The sequence below is a fragment of the Emydura macquarii genome, unplaced genomic scaffold (genome assembly GCF_026122565.2).
Source record: "Emydura macquarii macquarii isolate MOO-44397 ecotype Brisbane River unplaced genomic scaffold, CSIRO-AGI_Emac_v2 contig_1348, whole genome shotgun sequence".
Taxonomy (NCBI): Eukaryota; Metazoa; Chordata; order Testudines; family Chelidae; genus Emydura; species Emydura macquarii.
In genome coordinates, this window is record NW_027131485.1 from 21,592,384 (window position 1) to 21,610,298 (window position 17,915).

The 17,915-nt window shown below is 38.1% G+C and overlaps 1 protein-coding gene across 2 annotated transcripts in view; it reads left to right on the plus strand.

The window, feature by feature from the left end:
• Nucleotides 1–15,157, plus strand: part of CPPED1 (calcineurin like phosphoesterase domain containing 1) — an 83,545-nt gene extending 68,388 nt beyond the window's left edge. For both annotated transcript variants that reach the window (XM_067551355.1, XM_067551356.1), the window contains one exon: nucleotides 12,363–15,157. In XM_067551355.1, the coding sequence (XP_067407456.1) occupies nucleotides 12,363–12,592 (230 nt within the window). In that variant the 3' untranslated portion in view covers nucleotides 12,593–15,157. The remainder of the gene's footprint in view (nucleotides 1–12,362) is intronic.
• The last annotated feature ends 2,758 nt before the right edge of the window (nucleotides 15,158–17,915 follow it).

Sequence of the window (17,915 nt, forward strand, 5' to 3'; positions counted from 1 at the left end):
GGGTGATCTGGGTTCAAGTCCATGCTCCAAATCAGGCAGAATTGGGATTTAAAAACAGGTTTCTCACCTTCAAGAAGAGTGTCCTAGCATCTCGGCCATTGGTTTATAATGGGGTAGATCTGCGTCAGCCTCTTGTGTATGTGAGAAAGGGCTGATCTGTTTTAGGCACCAAACTCTGAGGGTGTTCAGAGCTGAGAATCCCAAATGGAGGGAGGTGCCTGCGTCTGGCCCAGAGTTTGGTGCCTAAATACCTTTGAGGGTCAGTCCTTAGGTCATGCCCCTCCTCTCAGTATTTCCTACTGGCTAGCTTAGGCAACACCCCACTCAGCTTCTTGGCTTTTCTGAATCCCTTTCTTAGGTGTCTAATGATCCCCATAAAATGGATGGGGAGCCTGGGTACCTAACTTGGGGCTGTGAATTCCACTGGGCAGCAGGGCACCTAGAAGTTAGATGCTGCACTGCCTAAATATCTTTGTGGATCTAGCCCCAAATTCCATAAGGGGTCTGATTTTTCAGAGGTGCTGCAGATTTAGAGCCTTAACATTATGCATCCAAGTTTGAAAATATTGGCTGTAATTTTATATAATGTTATGTAAATTTACTTTACAATGTTGCATTGCACTTTCTCATTTTTTTAAAATGCTGTCTCCCTAATCAGAACCAGAAGTGGTGCAACAGGCAAAGGTGAAATAATAAATGTCTTAACTCCGTAAGTTCTACTCTGTTTAAAAAGAAGATAATGTTTGCGCTGCAGGCAACATCAAGATTCCCTTTATCTTAAGGAATAATGAAAAATGGTAAACTGTAATCATTTTCTCTGCTTCCTGTGACAGACTATACCTCTGTGTTCACACCCTATATGCTATTGTAATAACGATTGTACAAGGTATGCCTTGTGAGATATCATTTAAAAATTCAATTTGCTGATCAATAATATCATGGCAAAATGCACGTAGCAGCATTCTCTGAAAAACATACTTTTAGTCATGATTTCAGCTTGTTTTTAACTTCACATGAGAGTCTGGGGAGTGGCTAAACCAGTTCTTCAGAGACAAAGGATAAGATGATGCCTCACCCAGGTGTAATCAAGACTGATGGACCCACTGTGCATTAATGTGGCTAGTCTTTGGCTGGAAAGGAGGCAGGGGCAAAAAAGCTACATCTTAGCAAATAAACAGCATAAAGGTTCCTGCCACACACAATTTTTGTCTCCTGGGTCTTAGCTGGAAATAGTTTTTCAAGAGAGGGACTGAAACTATAAAAAGACGGGCAAACCAGGGTTTCCCTCTGTCTCTCTCCATCACATTCACTGCACCTGAAGAAAGAAAGAGAGGAGTCATTGGATTCTGAGGGAGAGGTCCTGACCTAAAGTTTGATCTGTAAGATTGCTGAAAACGTGTGCTGAGAGAACTTTACTTTGAATCTAATGTAGTTTAAGTTAGACACCAATAAGTGTGTTATCTTTATTTTTTCTTTTAACCATTTCTGACTTCTATGCTTCATTACTTCTACTCACTTAGTCTCTCTTTGTCATTAATAAACTTGTTTTAATGTTTTATCTAATCCAGTGTGTTCAAGTTGAAGTGTCTGGGTAACTCCATTTGGGATCACAAGTTGTGTGCATATTATTCCCTTAAAGGAATAACATATTTGTACTCCCCAAATAGGTGATCATACATCCTGTTTTTGCTGGGACAGTCCCTTTGTTAAGCCCCGTCCCAACTTTTTTGGCAAAAGTGGGCATTGGTCCCATTTGCTCTTGCCAACTGCTGGCCCCAGAAATGAGCCCTTTATTTTTTGGCAAGAGCAAATGGGACCAATGCCCACTTTTGCCAAAAAAGTGGGGTGCAGAGGAATGTGCGGGAGTGAGTGGTGATGCCAGTCCCATGCAGAGGGGGAGGCAGGACTTGGACGAGCAGTGAAAATTACCTTCAGGTTGACTTTGAAGTTTAAATAATAAGCCAATTGAAAATGGATGAAATAGTAAATCATGGTATAACTCTTTTTGGGGGAGTTCCCATCTATCTCCAGGTACTGGCATTGATGCTAGTTCAGTTCTGTTCTAAAGGATTGCCTTGATAAGTGTATTTAAGTCAATTAGCATCAATAGAAATTAAATATATTTGGGCAGAAGGGGACCCATTAAACTGCACAGCTGAAAGTGCTTCACATAATCCACATGCAGAAAAAGTATCTTATCCTTTTTAAATTTCCCATGGGGCTGCTGAACTTGCTGCAATATGGTAACAAGCACCCCAAACAAGTTTTGAGTTGGACAAGGTGAGTGGGGTTATATTTTTTTATTGAACCAACTTCCGTAGGTGGAAGAGACAAGCTTTTGAGCACTTACTCAGGTTTGGGAAAGGTAACTAGAGTGTCACAGCTAAATACAAGGTGGGACAGCTTGTGAAGCTTTAGGATTTAATACGTGTTGCAAGAACCCACTTAAAATGAAGTGGGCAATTAATAGCTCCACAGTCATAAGACAAAGGAGGCTTACTAGGTTACAGAGTGTTGTAATGAGCCATAAAACACGAGTGTCTCTGAGATGATGATTTTTAGTGTCTAGCAGCATTATGACATTAAGTTACCATGGTCATCTTTGGAAGGTGGTGTGCAGGTTTCCTTTGATGATGAGGACAGAGAGGTCACATAACAGTGAGTGCTTTATGAAAAGTGTTCACCCACAGGTGAGAGGGTGTTTTTGTCTTTTTCTGTGTGAGCTGAGTATAGTGATTGTCCGTCTGGTTTCACCCACATAGTTCTTGTTGGAACATTTAATGCATGGGGTGAAGTCATGTTCTCCTAGGCATGTGTAGGACCTATGGATCTTAAACTGTGTTGTTGGTTTTTTTATCATTGTAGCAGGGAAGAGACCACTGAATGTTTTGCATTGGTTTTTCACGGCCTGATGCTGCTTAGCATTGGTGGGTCCTGGTCTATGGAAGCTTGCCTCTGATGATGGAGGGGGACGTTTAAAGGCCAAAAGAGGGGGAGACCAAGAAAGATTTTTTTTCAGGATATTGTCTTCATCGGGTATGGGTTGTAACTGATGATACCCCATATGGTTTCCACTGTGGGAAGGTAGGTGACAAGTAGCGGGGGTGCAGGCAGTGGGGGATTCTTTTTCTGTATTGTATCTCTTTCACCAACAAAAGTTGGTGCAATTAAAGATATTACCTCATTCACATTGTCTCCCCTATCCTGGGACCAACATGGCTAGAACTGCAAACAAGTTTTGAGTTGTCATATAAGGAGGCAGAGCACTTATAGCAGGGCAAAACACAAGACTAAACTTACCTGTTAGACTGCATCTCGCTGAACTATTTATATTGCTTTTATATCCTCTATGTTATCATTTCTTCCAATTAAAAAGAAAATACAAGAATCAGTGGGGTGGGGTTGGTTTGGTTTGGGTTTTTTTTGTGGGCAGTGATGGAGAGGGGCAGCTTGTCCTTGCTGGCTTTTTTTTTTTGGTCTTTGCTGGCCCTTTTTTTACTTTCAGACTAGTAGGATTCTGGGAAAGGCAATAAGATGTCACTTTAGGAACACACCAAAACATTTCTAGCTGAAGAGAGAGATTATTTCCTTACTAAATTTAAAAAAAAAAAATTGTCACACAGGTTAACACCTTCCTGGAGCTTTAGCACTGTTACTTTTTCATAAAAGACCAGGAGACAAAATTGAGGTCTGAAGTGACATTTTCTGCCTTCTGTGGAATTGTAGAGAAGAGCCAAGAAAAGTTACAGTAATAGGAGAGGAAGGGGGGGGAAATAGGGTGAAGTGGAAATTAAATTCTAGAGCAGTTTTGTTTCATCTGTAAAAGTGACCATATTTTCTTGGAAAAAAACCTTAGAATTTCCTGTCACAGAGCCAGCACTAAGTCTCTTCCTATTTCAACTAGAAAGAGTTAATTAGGCTATTTTACACAGCCAGTTGGTACACCCATCACACAGTCACTAATACTAAAGGTTTAATAAAAGGTATAGGACATGAATTTATTCCTACATCTTTAAGCCACAGGTAGCCATATTGCATTTCTGAATGAATAGACTGCAATGTTATGACAGAGTTGAGTGGGACTTTCATTTTGCTGTTTGAGACAAAGTCTTACAGTACAGTGCTCTACATAGAGATCGCTGTCAGGACAGAGGGAACATGTCAGATAAGAGAGGTTGGTGGGTTTATTGGTGACAAGTAGGTTGGAAGAAGTGTATTTAGGAAAGGGAGAAGAGAGGGTCAGGTTGGTGGACAAGAGATGGGGACATAGTTCATGCTGGCTTCTAGCCCTGGAACAATTTACATATTCATGCTACATGAAAGACTGCTGTAAGTGCTGACTCGTGTGAGAAAGGACAATCAAGTGATCAGTAAGGCAAGAAGGGTGGACGTAGTGTGAAAGGAATAAGTTGTCTGTGCAAAAAAACTGTTTGGGTTACTGTTAGTTTGTCTCATACAGTTGCTGTGTCTTATCATGAGCAGACTCTAAGCTTTTGGGGTCTGGGCTGTCTTACTGCATGTTTATGCAGCACCTGGTACAATGTGACCTCAACTACTGATAATACACCTAGAGGCCATAGCAATATAAGTAATAATAGAGGGAAACGAGCAGGGAGTAGAAGAAAAACACGTTTGGATTGGACTTAATGAACATTCATTTGTGTAAAGAGGGGGGAGACATGATAGGAGAAGCAGGTGTGTGTGTTACATTTCGTTGGCCTTGTTACAGAAGCATATTTTCTTGTTTTAGAACCATATTCTTCTTTTACAGAAAAATTCCTTCCCTAGTATCATGACCATACAACTTCACAATGCAGTGTGTTTCACTGAGGCTGGATAAAGGAACAGGAAACTGCAGAGGTCATATTTTACATATAAATATTGAAAACTTGTTTAGAGTAAAAAACATACTGCTTCTGTGTAACAGAAAGTGATTACTAAATATAAAAATTCAGAGAAAGGGTATTTTTCCTCTGTTCATGAAGTTCCTTAACTTCTGCATGATGAGGAAATCTGAGTTAAGATTTTTTTAAACCTGGATGTTTAAGACTAATCACTAAATCCTGCCCTAGTAAATTGACCCTCTGACTAGATGAATGCAAGCATTGGGGTGCCTGTGAATAGACTCATGATGGTAAGGGTTAGAGGGAAGGAGTCTAAAAAGAATTTTTTTAAATAGATGGGACTGAGAGAGAACAACTGGGGAGGCTGTTAACAGGGTAGAAACAGAGTGAATAAAAAGAGGGAACACCCCATACTCAGTGCAAAAAAGTAGAATGAAGCCAGCAGCGCGACCATAGGGGCGCCAGTACAGAGCAGGTTTTTTCTTTTAATTTGCATGGGCATAGTTTGGAGAAATTGATTGATAAGATTTTTTCAGTTTAGTGGGTGTTAGGGATATTTTTTAAGCCCTGCCCAATTTTAGTACACTGCAGTGCTGTTATAATCATCTAACTCAATGTCTGTTTAGCTTTCAGTGATTGTCATATGGGGCATTCTGTTGACTGACTTGAGATGAAGGGTGGGCATTTATTAAAATCTTTAAAAGCATGCTAGCTAGAGACCATTTTCCACAGAATCTTTTGAAGAGTCCACTTTATTTCACCATGGAGCTTTTGTATTCCACCATTTCCTTTAAAAAAATAAATAAATAAATAACCTCTGAAAGAGCACTGAAGCGCTGCTAAATCTTCTGATTTTTTTTAAGCTAGTTTGTTGGATTCATACAGCTGAGTCAAGAAAGTTAGTCTTTTGAAGTTTATTACGGAGAATTATAGATAACACTTTTATCCCAGAGATTCAAATGTGGTGTGTTGCACTCAATAAAAAGTATTCATTTTGATCAAAAACTGAAATAGAACTACTCTTTTATAAGCGAGTAAGGATGACTCCACTGCTGATAAACTGATATTTCACTGGTTATTATGGATGTTCTATGGGGTGCACAGCAGCAGAATACTTTTCGGTTTAGGCTTTCAGAGCCACTTGAACTTCTCTCATTAAAATTCTCCACAAACAAATAGTGGTTGCAGATGCTTAGTCAGTGATTTCCACCAGATCAGTGGTTACACTTCCTTTAAAACTTTATTAAAATATATAACCAGTACATGTTTTGACAGACTATACTAAATGTAGGCTTTAATTAAATTTGAAATTATTACCAAGGTTTTTTTCAAATGAAATTTGTATTTGATTTGAATTTAATTTTTTTTCTATTTCTACCTGTCCTGGTTTTTAATCATTAGAATAGATGCTTTATGTTGTAAACTGCTTGGAGAACACACAGGGGGAACAAGTTAAAAAAAAATTGCTGTTCTTGGAGTAAGAGAATTTCCCATGCTTCATTCATGATTAATTTATACTAACTCATGAAGGGCCTACTGTTCATCACATGACCGATCAACTAATTCAAAGAGTAGAGGAAAAACTACCTATGATGTGACTCTAGCAGGGTGTTCTGCTGAGCTTCCTGGGACAATAATTTGCCTTGAATTAAATGGGGCCACTGAACTCCCTCCATTGTGCAGAAGATGAATCTGGTTACAGATGCTGGAAATACTTAGCATGAAAATAGCTCTGTCAGTACATTGAGGACTGTTTTGTTTAGGCTACTTAAACTATGGTTTAGCTGGAATGCACATAGCTATGGCTATTTCAGTATTCCACTCAAGCTGCTGCTTTGATGATCTACTGCTGTATCTGATCAAAACTTTGTTGGTGTTGTCACTGGCAGTGAAAGCAGCTAGCCATATGTTTAAATCTGCATCTTTATCATTCAAAATGGAATCAAAGTAGATGTCTTTCTTATTCCCAATACCTCACAAAAAATATTGTATTATTACCCAGGGGAAAAAAGTCACTTTGCCTGCACATTAAACAGGCAACTTATATTCAGCCTTGCAGTGAACGTCTGTGCTAACATTTCTTAGATGCTTGATTTAAGAGCTTGTTTTGTTTTATATTTTGGCCTATTTATGCAACGTTAATTCATTAGAAACGCTCCAGCCTAGGAATTATAGGCTGTGTGTCTTGCTACCAAATGTAAGCAGTATGCAAAGCTTTTAGTGTAGCTCAACTGTTTCACAATCTGTGTAGTGAGCTACTTGTCACTCTTCAGTTCTTTGTAGGTAGGAGTGTCAGTATCAATCACAATTGATAACCTTCATGATGCAGTGCAAAAAAAAATTAAAAAACAGTATTGCACTGTCCTGTTTCACTTAAACAAAAGTGTTAATCCAGCACATTTCATGAGCATTCCAGTTGGGATTCACAAAGGTACTGAGGTGTTGCAATGCCAAGGTGCCATGCCCCAGGTTAGCTGCCCGAGCTTCTCATGCATTGTATAGGGAGAGTTAGTCCCCTAAGAAAGCACTTCTCAAAAGCCATCAAGCTGAGTGGGGAATCACCTAAACTACACAGGATTAAAATACAGAGAAGAGGTATTTAAGCACCTAACTCCCATTGATCTTGGCCTTAAGCACCTACCTCTGCTCAAGATTCTGAGCCATATACCCTCTCCTAGGGCTACCCTGCTTTAGACACCTAACTCTTTCTCATGACAAATGAGAGTACACATCAGCCCATATCATTATGGCCAATAGCCCAGTGGTTAGGGCATTCACCTGTAACATAAGAGACTTAGATTCAAATCCCTTCACAGCCTGATTTGGAGCAGAGACTTGAATCCACCTGCTAAGTGAGGGCCCTAACCATCAGGCTAGTGGACATTCTGGGGTGGGGCACAGTCACTCACTTGGTCATGGTGAAGCACTCACCTGTGGTATGAAAAAGTTAGGTTCAAGTCCTTAATCCAATAAGATATGTAATAAGTGGACCAGCTTCAATCAGGAGTGATTGAGAGACATCCACCACAGAATACCCACTAGTTATGTGATTAGGGCGCTCACCTGGGATTTTGGGGAGTTCTCAACTCAAATCTTTCTTTGTTATTCAAATGGGGATTCATACCCTAGTCTCTCACATCCCAGGTGAGTGCCCTCACCAAATGGACTATTGGGTATTCTGCAACAGGTGCACACAAACTTCATGACTTGTTCATCCCCCAGCAGTCTTTTGTGCAGGCTAAGCATGCTCAGAACACACCTACCAGATAGACTCCTGGGAGAATAACTAGGGAAATGCCTAGTTTGCAAATGCCAAGAGTTAGGTGTGAGCTAAGGCTTCAGGCAGCGTATTAGCTGGAAGGGCAGCATCAGGAAGCTTTGTGTATGCACACTGGTGGAAATTTAGACACCTACAGTTGAGTGGTGGTTTTGAGAATGTCAGTGGCACCTAAATATTGCACTTACATGCCTTAAGAGTGCTTATATACCTTTGTAAATCTGGCCCTAAGTGATTTACTAGCACAAATTGTTGACTTTCAATGGAACTTGTGCTCCTAAGTCATTTAGGTGCTTCTGAAAATCCTACTTTCTGTTCACATTTTAAATTACCATGAATAGAATTTGTAACTAATATCAGATATAAAAGTCCTTCTGTAGTGATGTTAAACCTAAAGTATACAATTAAATCATATGAATTGTATGTTTTGATAAATAAGATAATTATCAGATTTTTTAGCCATCTGGTCCAGTAGTGTTTTCAAGCGGAATAGGATTAGATGCAGCCTTAAGGAATATGAAATAGCCTGACATACAAAGCATTTAGCTGGTTTTGTTTGTTTTGGGGGTGCTAAATCTGTTTGTGAAATTTTGGTATTTATGTTTAAATCATATTTCTAAGTTGTACTGTAGCTGAAGTGATTTGCATTAAGTGTGAAAGCAATGCACATTAGCAATAATTAGCTGTAAGAATACATTCATGTTTAAATTACATGCCACATTTATTGGCATTCACAAAGAAAAAAGAAATCTAGCCCAAATTGACCATCATACATACCTAAATTGGCATTTTCAGATTTTCTATCTGAGTTGTTATGCTATTTTGAATAGTCCCTGCAGATGGAATTATATGACCATTCTTATTGCAGTACTTTTTAAGATAGTACCAGTAAACCTGGATAGGCTGCAGTGGTTATCGATCCTTTTTACAAATTTTTTTTTGTGTTACTCATAAAAGACAACTTTTCCCATCGAAGTAAAATGTGCACCATTTTAAAGCCAGCAAGGAAGTTGAACAATGACCTTGTAATCTGAATGCCATTTACTAAATTCTGTGTAGTTAAATTTATTTCTGAATCTAAACAGAAGTCCACCTAGCAGTGGAATAGAACATCTGGGCAAGATGAACTTCATAGAACAAATTGACAAATGTTGGAAGTGAAATTTTTGTTCGCTTTTAGTTTTACAGTGAATTTTGTTGCTGTTGAAGAGTTGGATTTAGAGCTTTAGAGAAGAAAGTCCTCCTCCACTTAGCTACAGAACACAACCAGCACCTGCAACAGCAATTCAAGCTTTCCCAAACTGTCTCAGCAGCATGCCCCAACCTTGTTCTAGAGCAACCCCATTTATATTGTAGACCTTTCCACAATATTATTATATTATAATTACATTTTATATATATATATATAAATATATATATATTATTATTATATTGTAGACCTTTCCACTAGAAACTGGACTGAAAAGAGTCAGCTTCACCCAGCTGGTCTGAGGGCTGTGTGTTGGTATTAACTTTAGGTTACCATTACCCTGAAACAGATTTGAACTTGGAACCAAGAGGTCAGAAGGATAAGTGCGTAGGCCAAAATTCTCAGACACAAACTTAAATAAGTTATCCATTGTGCACTTGCAACTCTCAGTAAAATCAGTGGGAGCTAGGAATGCTCAACACCTCTGAAAATCAGATAACTTATTTGCCTAAATATGCCTTTCGGTTCATAGATGAGCCTCCCAAGATTGAAAATGTTAGCTTCACATACCATAATGCCAGCAGTAATAAATAACCCAGTTATTCCAAATTATCTTGTTCCTCAGCATGTTACTTATATAACTTTGTATTCATATTAAAGTTATGAACTTTGTCTTAGTATGATGCATCATGATGACAAAGGCCTTTTTATAAGGGGATCTTTTCACCTTACCAAATAGTATAGCCTAAAACAATTTGATTTTTATTTATAAAGCACCAGCTAAGAAAAACCTGCCTACCAGTCTCATTCTGAGGATCAAGTTATAATGTAAGCAGCTCCGTCATTCATAGATGCATGAAGCTCCCACCGAGTTTCTAGAGTCTCAACTCCCTCCTTTTGAGTGTGGAGGGGAGCAAAAAGTAGAAGATACAAGTTTGGGCGTGTCATGGTTCCACTTATTCCTGATACCATGGAAACCTCACAGAGGGGATTAGACATCACAGATGAGGCAGAGTAGGGCCATGGTTAACAGTCGAAAGGGAGGCTGTCAGTCCTAGACATGAGAATTTTAGAAGGAGGTTCACTAGTCTGCAAACATTGGCACTGCTGTACATATAAAAGTTGACCCACAGATCCATCACTCACTCACTGAAACTATAGTAAAACTTCTAACATCGGTCAGTGGTGCAAAGCTTAATCAATAAAACTGAGAAAGACATTTCTATTGCTGGAGGATTTTGGTGGGTTTTTTAGTTCCATTTTGGAACTAAAAAATGTTAAAATTCTTCATGAAAGGGCATGGAGCTACAGGCAGTGTGCATGGTGGGTTGTCCCACAGCAGTGGACCCTGGAAGCCCTGGGGTTCTCGACTCTAGAGCCAGGTGGATGAGCTGGCAGGAAACCAAGCCAGGTTCCATCTACATGAAGCAGTTTGATTCTGATGAATTGGCAAACTCTGACAAAACACCATATTAGAATTTTTCCAATCAGCTCTTCTAATCCGTTAAAGCATTTTTCATCTCAGGATCTCAAAGCACATAATTCTTATGAAGTATAAAATATGTGTGCTTCCTCTTCCTGCCACCACTTACATCAGTCAGCTTTCCCCAAATCCCTTCTGCGTAGAGCTAGTATTTGGGTCACACATTAGGGCATTACCTGAAGAGAATTCTTGAGGATAAGGCATGATTTCTCCCCAGTTCTCTAATAATAGATCAAATCAGAAATATTTCTTCTCTTCAAGGCCATAGTGACTTCACCTCAATATGATCTAAAATACAAATGGTGTAATTAAAAACAAGATTAAGAATATAGAGAAAAATCAAGTTACAAACAAACTGATTACATAAAACACACAGCAAGAGTTAATTCATTTTATTACAGTGCCTGTTCCTCTCTGCAGCCTGTCAGCCTCTCTCCTCTAGGTAGTTCTCATCTTCCTTCCCCTTTCATCTAACTCACAGGCTTCTTAGACTTTTCACATTTACTTGATATGCCTGGCTTATTTGTATTCCAGACATCCTTCGTAAAGGGGTGTACGTCCCAATACTTCTGAAGAGGAGGAGATTATAGTCTGTCTTCTCACCCTGTAATACACAAATAAGGGAACCAAGGCAGACCCTTCATATCTGGCCACAGCATTCTTACTGAAGGACTATTGGGACTCAAAGAAACCATCCTCAAACCATTCACCACACAAAGGGCCACCTATCTCCAGAAACTCTGCAAAATTAATAACCTCCCTCAGAACACTATCCTTCCATGGATGTCAGATGCCTATACACGAACATATCTTACAATGTTAACATCGCTGCCTTCCTTCAATATTTACAAGATAATGGACAACCCTCAGATATCTGACTCAAACACATCCATTTCATAACAATTTTACATTAAACTCTGGCTAGAGCACTCACACACTAGCATCAACTTCCTGGACACCACAATAGCTTCAATAGCGGAAGCTGACAGACAACTATATTTAACAAACCTACAGATTGCCACACTTACCTTCACTGAGTAAACAGGTGTGAGGGTCCTGTTACCTTTAGTTCTCCAAATGTTAATTGGAAGGTAATGTGTGGATCCACACAATTGACTTTCAGTTCCTATCTACATGCACTATCCTCCGGGTAATTACTTATTGTTGAAAGTCCTTTTGTCATTCTAATCAACCTGCTCTCAATTTTTTACTGTTTTTGACAAAGAGCTATGTGAAAATAACTCTCTTGAATCTGAGTTTAAAGATATTGGGCATCAGTATTCTAAAAGGGGAATTAGTGGTCTGAATTTCAATATGTTGCTAATATTTATTTTCTTCTTAACATGTAATATGATGTAAATGATTCCCTACTAATTTCTGAATCAGTGAAATTAAAAATTTATATTAAGAAAATAAAGGTAAGCATGACAAATTGTAGCTATTCTTAGTCATATAGATATCTCTTGATTAGCTGCATAAGCCTGGAAAAAAGAGATCATACTATTTTTAAGCTTATTTTCTCCGTAGGCTGTGTTAACTAAATCTATTATATATATTATTTTTAAACAGGCATTAAAGCTGTATTTTCTGGACACTACCACAGGAATGCCAGAGGGTCCTACAAGGGTCTAGAGATGGTGGTTACATCAGCAATCGGATGTCAACTGGGAGAAGATACCCATGGGCTTAGAGTAGTCATTGTCACAGCTGAGAAGATTGTTCACAAATACTACAGTTTAAATGACCTGAGTAGCCAAGGAATAGAAAAAGAGCTGATGGATTTGATTAAACAAAATTAGACATTTTCTTACTATGGCAAGTCTCCAGTTTATTTTTAATTCAAATGTTTTATTTCACAGTATACCGAAGATAGAAATACCACTTCAGCAAAAACAAAAAAGGCTACCACAGGCTAAAGATGATTTCCAGTTGTGTATTAAACACAAAATAGTTATCTTGACTCATTAGCATCCTAAATAACACAACAGAAAGGTATGCAGAGATATTTATACCTTTGAGGGGAAATAAAACCAATTATAATATGAAAAATAATATAAGTAATACTATATTGATTTTGTAATTGGAAAGAGCTATTCTGAGGATTAGCTACTCTGTTCTTGAATCAGACTTTTTTATAACTGAGTAAGTGTACCCATGAGTAGAAGCAGTGGCTTCTGGCTGACAAACAACTCTTCAACTCAAGCCCTCTCTTCTCTTCTAGTTCAGTGGTCAGGAAAACACATCTCAAAGCCACTATACTTCATGTTCTATATTAAGTTCTTGGAGATCGTCCAGAAAGTGACAGAGTAAATGTGACATGTTTATATTCAATATGGGCTAATCCAAAGCTCTTTGAAGTCAGAGGGAAGACTTTCATTGACTTCAGTGAGTTTTAGATCAGAACCTATTTCTGCTTCATTCATATTGTCATCCCCCATCCCAAACATTTACTTCTGTTAGGTCTTCAGAACTAGTACAGCAATCTAAGAGCAAACTGGATTCTTGTCTGCCTACCAAGTCACCATTGTGCATGCTGTAAGAGACACAAGACTCACTGTTGGAGTCTGCAGCGGTGGAGGTTAGAAACTGTAAAGCTGTAAATTTAAATTTAAAGCTGTAAAGAGGAACTAAATATAGACAAGTCGTTTTACAGTTGCCTTTTGGCATTTAACCCCAATTAAATTTGCTATTGAGAGTTCCCTGTAAGAGCATATCCTCTTCAGACAACTATATCAGTTATCTGACTCCTAGACAAATGGAGATTTATAGATTTCCAGTTCCACCAAACTTTAGGTTGCAGAAGCTCAAAAACTGCCTATGTTGTATATTCTTTTTAAAGAAAAGCAATAATATATGTCAGTTTAGTTATTTTAGCCTGGGTTGTAGTTTAAACAATTTACTAGGTACAATACAAGGTCCACTGAAACACCCTGGGAGAGATTTTTGGTCAGTGTAGCAAGTCCAAGAACAATTAAATAAGATTATATGTAAAACAGTTGTCATAAATTAAGTTATGCTGCAAAGTTGTGTGCTACATAGGACCTGATTTTGGCATTAGTAATATTGATCTACTTCTTGTCAGCAAATAGTTTGTTTATGCTGTATTAAGTTTGCGATATATTTAGCATGTACTTTAAAAAGCTAGTTTTTAAGTGAGCAAGTCATAATGTACATTAGATTGATACAGTGAGAGCGCTAGCAGTTTTACCATCTCAGAACTGAAGAACACATACAAAATTGTAGAGATAGGAATACAGTGTTTCTCTTGTACATAAGGAAATTACATTTCTATGAGAGGATAGTAGAGATTTGGATATGTGAGAGAAGTGGCCCTCTGTACCCAGCAAAAACGAGTGAATTCTCAGAAAACCTGTTAGAGGTAGTTTGTTACTTAAATTTTAGCTATGTCAGCTTTTCCCAGGAGCTCCATGCTATGTCTTATAGAGGCTGGAGGAGATTCTGACATTTGTCAGGACTATTCTGGCTACTGACAGCACAAGCGGAGTAATTAATGAGGATGAATTTCAAAGATGTGCTTAAAACAGTAAAATATTTTTACAAATAGGCAGGCCAACCAAATGTATAGGCTGCCTCCCACACATCCATAGTTACCTCAGCAGGTATCAGTTTACACACAATCCATGAAATAGCCTTCATGGTTTAAGAGAAGTATAGATCCTCGAAGTAGCCTTATTCAGTTGGATATTGTTTTAATAGCCTGGGTTTCAAGAAGCAACCTCAGATTTGGCAGTTAAGGTCCTTCGTCAAGGCTAAGGGCCAGATTTATAAAGGTATTTAGGCATGATTTTCAAAAGCACCTAGATGCCTAACTCCCACTGATTTCAATAATACTTAGGCACCTAGTGGGATTTTCAAAAGTACCAACCTGTATTAAATACCTTTAACAATCTGGTCCCAAATGTGTTTAGTTTTCTTTGTCCTTACTACTAGTTAATGCTTTAGAGAGGTGATCCTCTTACAGTTTTTTGCAGAAGGAAGTGTGTTTCATTGTTAATTAAATCTTTTTAATATGTCAGTTCAGGCTCAGTGGAAAGGACTGGAGGGTATGATAGGCACGGGGTGCTTCTGTTGGTCTGTCCCTATAGTGTGGAGGGTGGGGGGAGAAATAAAGTGGGCCATTTAATTGTGGGGATGAAATTTAGGAGAGCCAAGGTAGATTTGAAAAGAAGAGAAGGGGTATGAGTATAAGGTGTTCTAAAAAATTTATGATTTATGATTTTATAAATGTTGATATATACAAGTGGAATTATAAAGCATTATTGTGTTTATGCAGAATCATTTTAACTGTACAAATGCAATTCAAATTTATTTCAACATTCATATTGTATAAATGGTTCCTACAAGTTTGATTTTTGAGTGATTTTATTGTAAATTGTCTAGTCTTCTGGCTAAAGAGTTTCACTACACAGTAAAATCTTTCTCTCCTTGCCCCCCGCCCCCCCCTTAGAAATAGAGCTCTTGCCTCTTGTTAAAATGACCTATAGTTTATTTATACTTTATTTGAATGGAACTTATGTTTCAGAAGTTTTGGTTTAGCTTATATATTAATTTTCATGATTTAGTGAAGTATAAGAATCTTCAGAATTATACACTAATCATACAGCCTACCATGAGAAATAAATGTACTGTATAAATCAGGGCTTTCAAGTCTTATTAATAAAGAATCTTTGAAATCCATTCATGACACTATGCTGGAGTAAAATAAATACAAGATTCGAGAGCCAGTGGTATACCTTGTTGCCACAGGTCTACTTCTCCTATTGTGTTCACATTTTTCCCCCTAGGTCATTTCCTATCCTTGAAAAGTTCTCCTAAGGCTAAAACCCAGCATACTACCCCTGGCCTCCTTCAACTTCCTCCCTAACAACCCACACTTCTACCTACAAAAAAAAAAAAAGCTGCTAGGAACTAACATGATGTGCTTAGTATCACCCCCAAACACTTCAATGACGTTTAGAGATGAAACTTTCATCAGCTAAAACTGGGGCCTATTCTGACTGCATGCCATTTACATAGGATGGCTGCCTATCCTGCTTACCAGCAGCAAATCTCCAGTTACCCTCCGACTCAGGAGATGTAATTGCTATTTTAGAAAAAATCCCCAAATGGCTGATATGTGGTCACATTTGGCAGACAGGATGGACATCAGGAGGCCTACCCTGGCATCCCCATTCATCCTCCACTTCACACAGCAGAGGCCGGTTGAATGTTTGCACAATCACTGCAGTGCGTATGTGCACATGCTCTGCTCAACAAAGCTGCTTCCTGCTGTCCTACAGGATTAGCCCCTTATTGTCTGTATTGGTCCTTTAATTATACAACAATTCCCATTGTTTGGGGGAATACCATTCAGCAGCAGCTAGTGCCAGTGACATGTATGAACTAACTCTGTGTGCCTGTTTCTCTGGTGGAATGACCGCCCCCATGTCTCCATACTTTATTGCAAAGCAGGTGTCACTCTCCTGATTTAATTATGTTACACCTTTTTATTGCTTAGCAAAGTACAGTGGCTGTTGCAAGAGCATACAAGCAAATGTCTAAAATACATTCAGGTTAAGACATTTCAAGCAAGTCTTCAAACCCATCTGAATAGTTCAAACTGATCACATGAGAGACTCAATAAGGAAGTTTGTATTTTTACTTAGGATATTAAAATGTACCAAATATAATTTATATTTTAATAAGAAATAAATACAGCTGACTCACTTTTCCAAAGTATTAAAAAATTATTTAAAATAGAAAAAAAAGTATATCACATATTTAGTTTTTAAAAATGTTGGTAACCTGGCACTTTCGTCATCACTGTTATGAATAATTAACAGCAAAGGTAGGTTGGGGGGGGGTGGGGGGTTCTTGTGGTGCAAGATAAAGGATATGTGCCAATGTGCTACAAACCTTGACAGCAGATCTTTTGGAACAGTCCTATCAGTATCTCACTCATTGATTAGATGTACATGTACATTGGTCAAACCGGACTGTCACTACGCAAAAGAATAAATGGACACAAATCAGACATAAAAAAATGGTAACATCCATAAACCAATCGGAGAGCACTTCAATCTCCCAGGACACTCTGTAACTGATTTGAAGGTTGCTATACTTCTACAAAAAAACTTCAAAAACGACTTTGAAGAGAAACTGCAGAATTGGAACTCATATGCAAACTTGACACAATCAAACTGGGTCTGAATAGGGACGTGGAATGGTTAGCTCATTACAAGAAGTAATTGTCACTGTTCACACATTCTCACCTCCTAATCAGTGGTTGTGAGTAAGCCTCAACTACTCTAACTGAATGGACTTTGCTTATACCTAACTTCCCCGTTGTTGTTCCTTAACCTTAGATGTGTGTGTATATATATATATATATATACATACACACACATACCCCAATTTGATTTCTGTTCCTTACATCTGACGAAATGGGTTACAGCCCACGAAAGCTTATGCCTGCAGAAATTAAATTTGTTAGTCTTTAAAGTGCTATAGGACTCGTTTTTATTGATTAGATGAGTTTTCAATTCTTGATGAATTCACATTTATTAAAGATAGTTGTAATATTTAGCAATGATTAATACATATTTTGGATTTTTTAAAAAGAAGGCCCAATTCTGCAGGTTTTGGGACAGGGAAGGATGCAGTGGAAATTAAATTAATCTATCCAAGTATTGACTGCAAGCTTGGATCTGTAATAATTATATTTAGTCTGGTCACTTTGTTTTCCAAAGTTAAAAGCTATTTCATATGCCTGAGGCCCTATGTGGAAATTTGTTTCACAATCACAAAGACGTTTCTTTCTCTCCTGTTGTTTTAATATTAGAGACCTATACAACGGACGATGCACAAAATATTGTCAGATGCACTAAGCAAGCAAACTGAAAGAGAAAAAAAAATGTAGAGTCACTTTAAATTAGTCTTTATTGTTGGTGCTTGTAACAACAGTAATAAAGAAATATCAAGCAGACATGTGATTTAAAAGTTGATAGTGTCCCTTCAATATTGTTTGATTCAAATCTAATCAGCCTGGATGAGCTGTACTGGTAGAATGATGGCACTGATATGCATTACTAACCAATTTACTTTCCATTCTGAATACAAAAG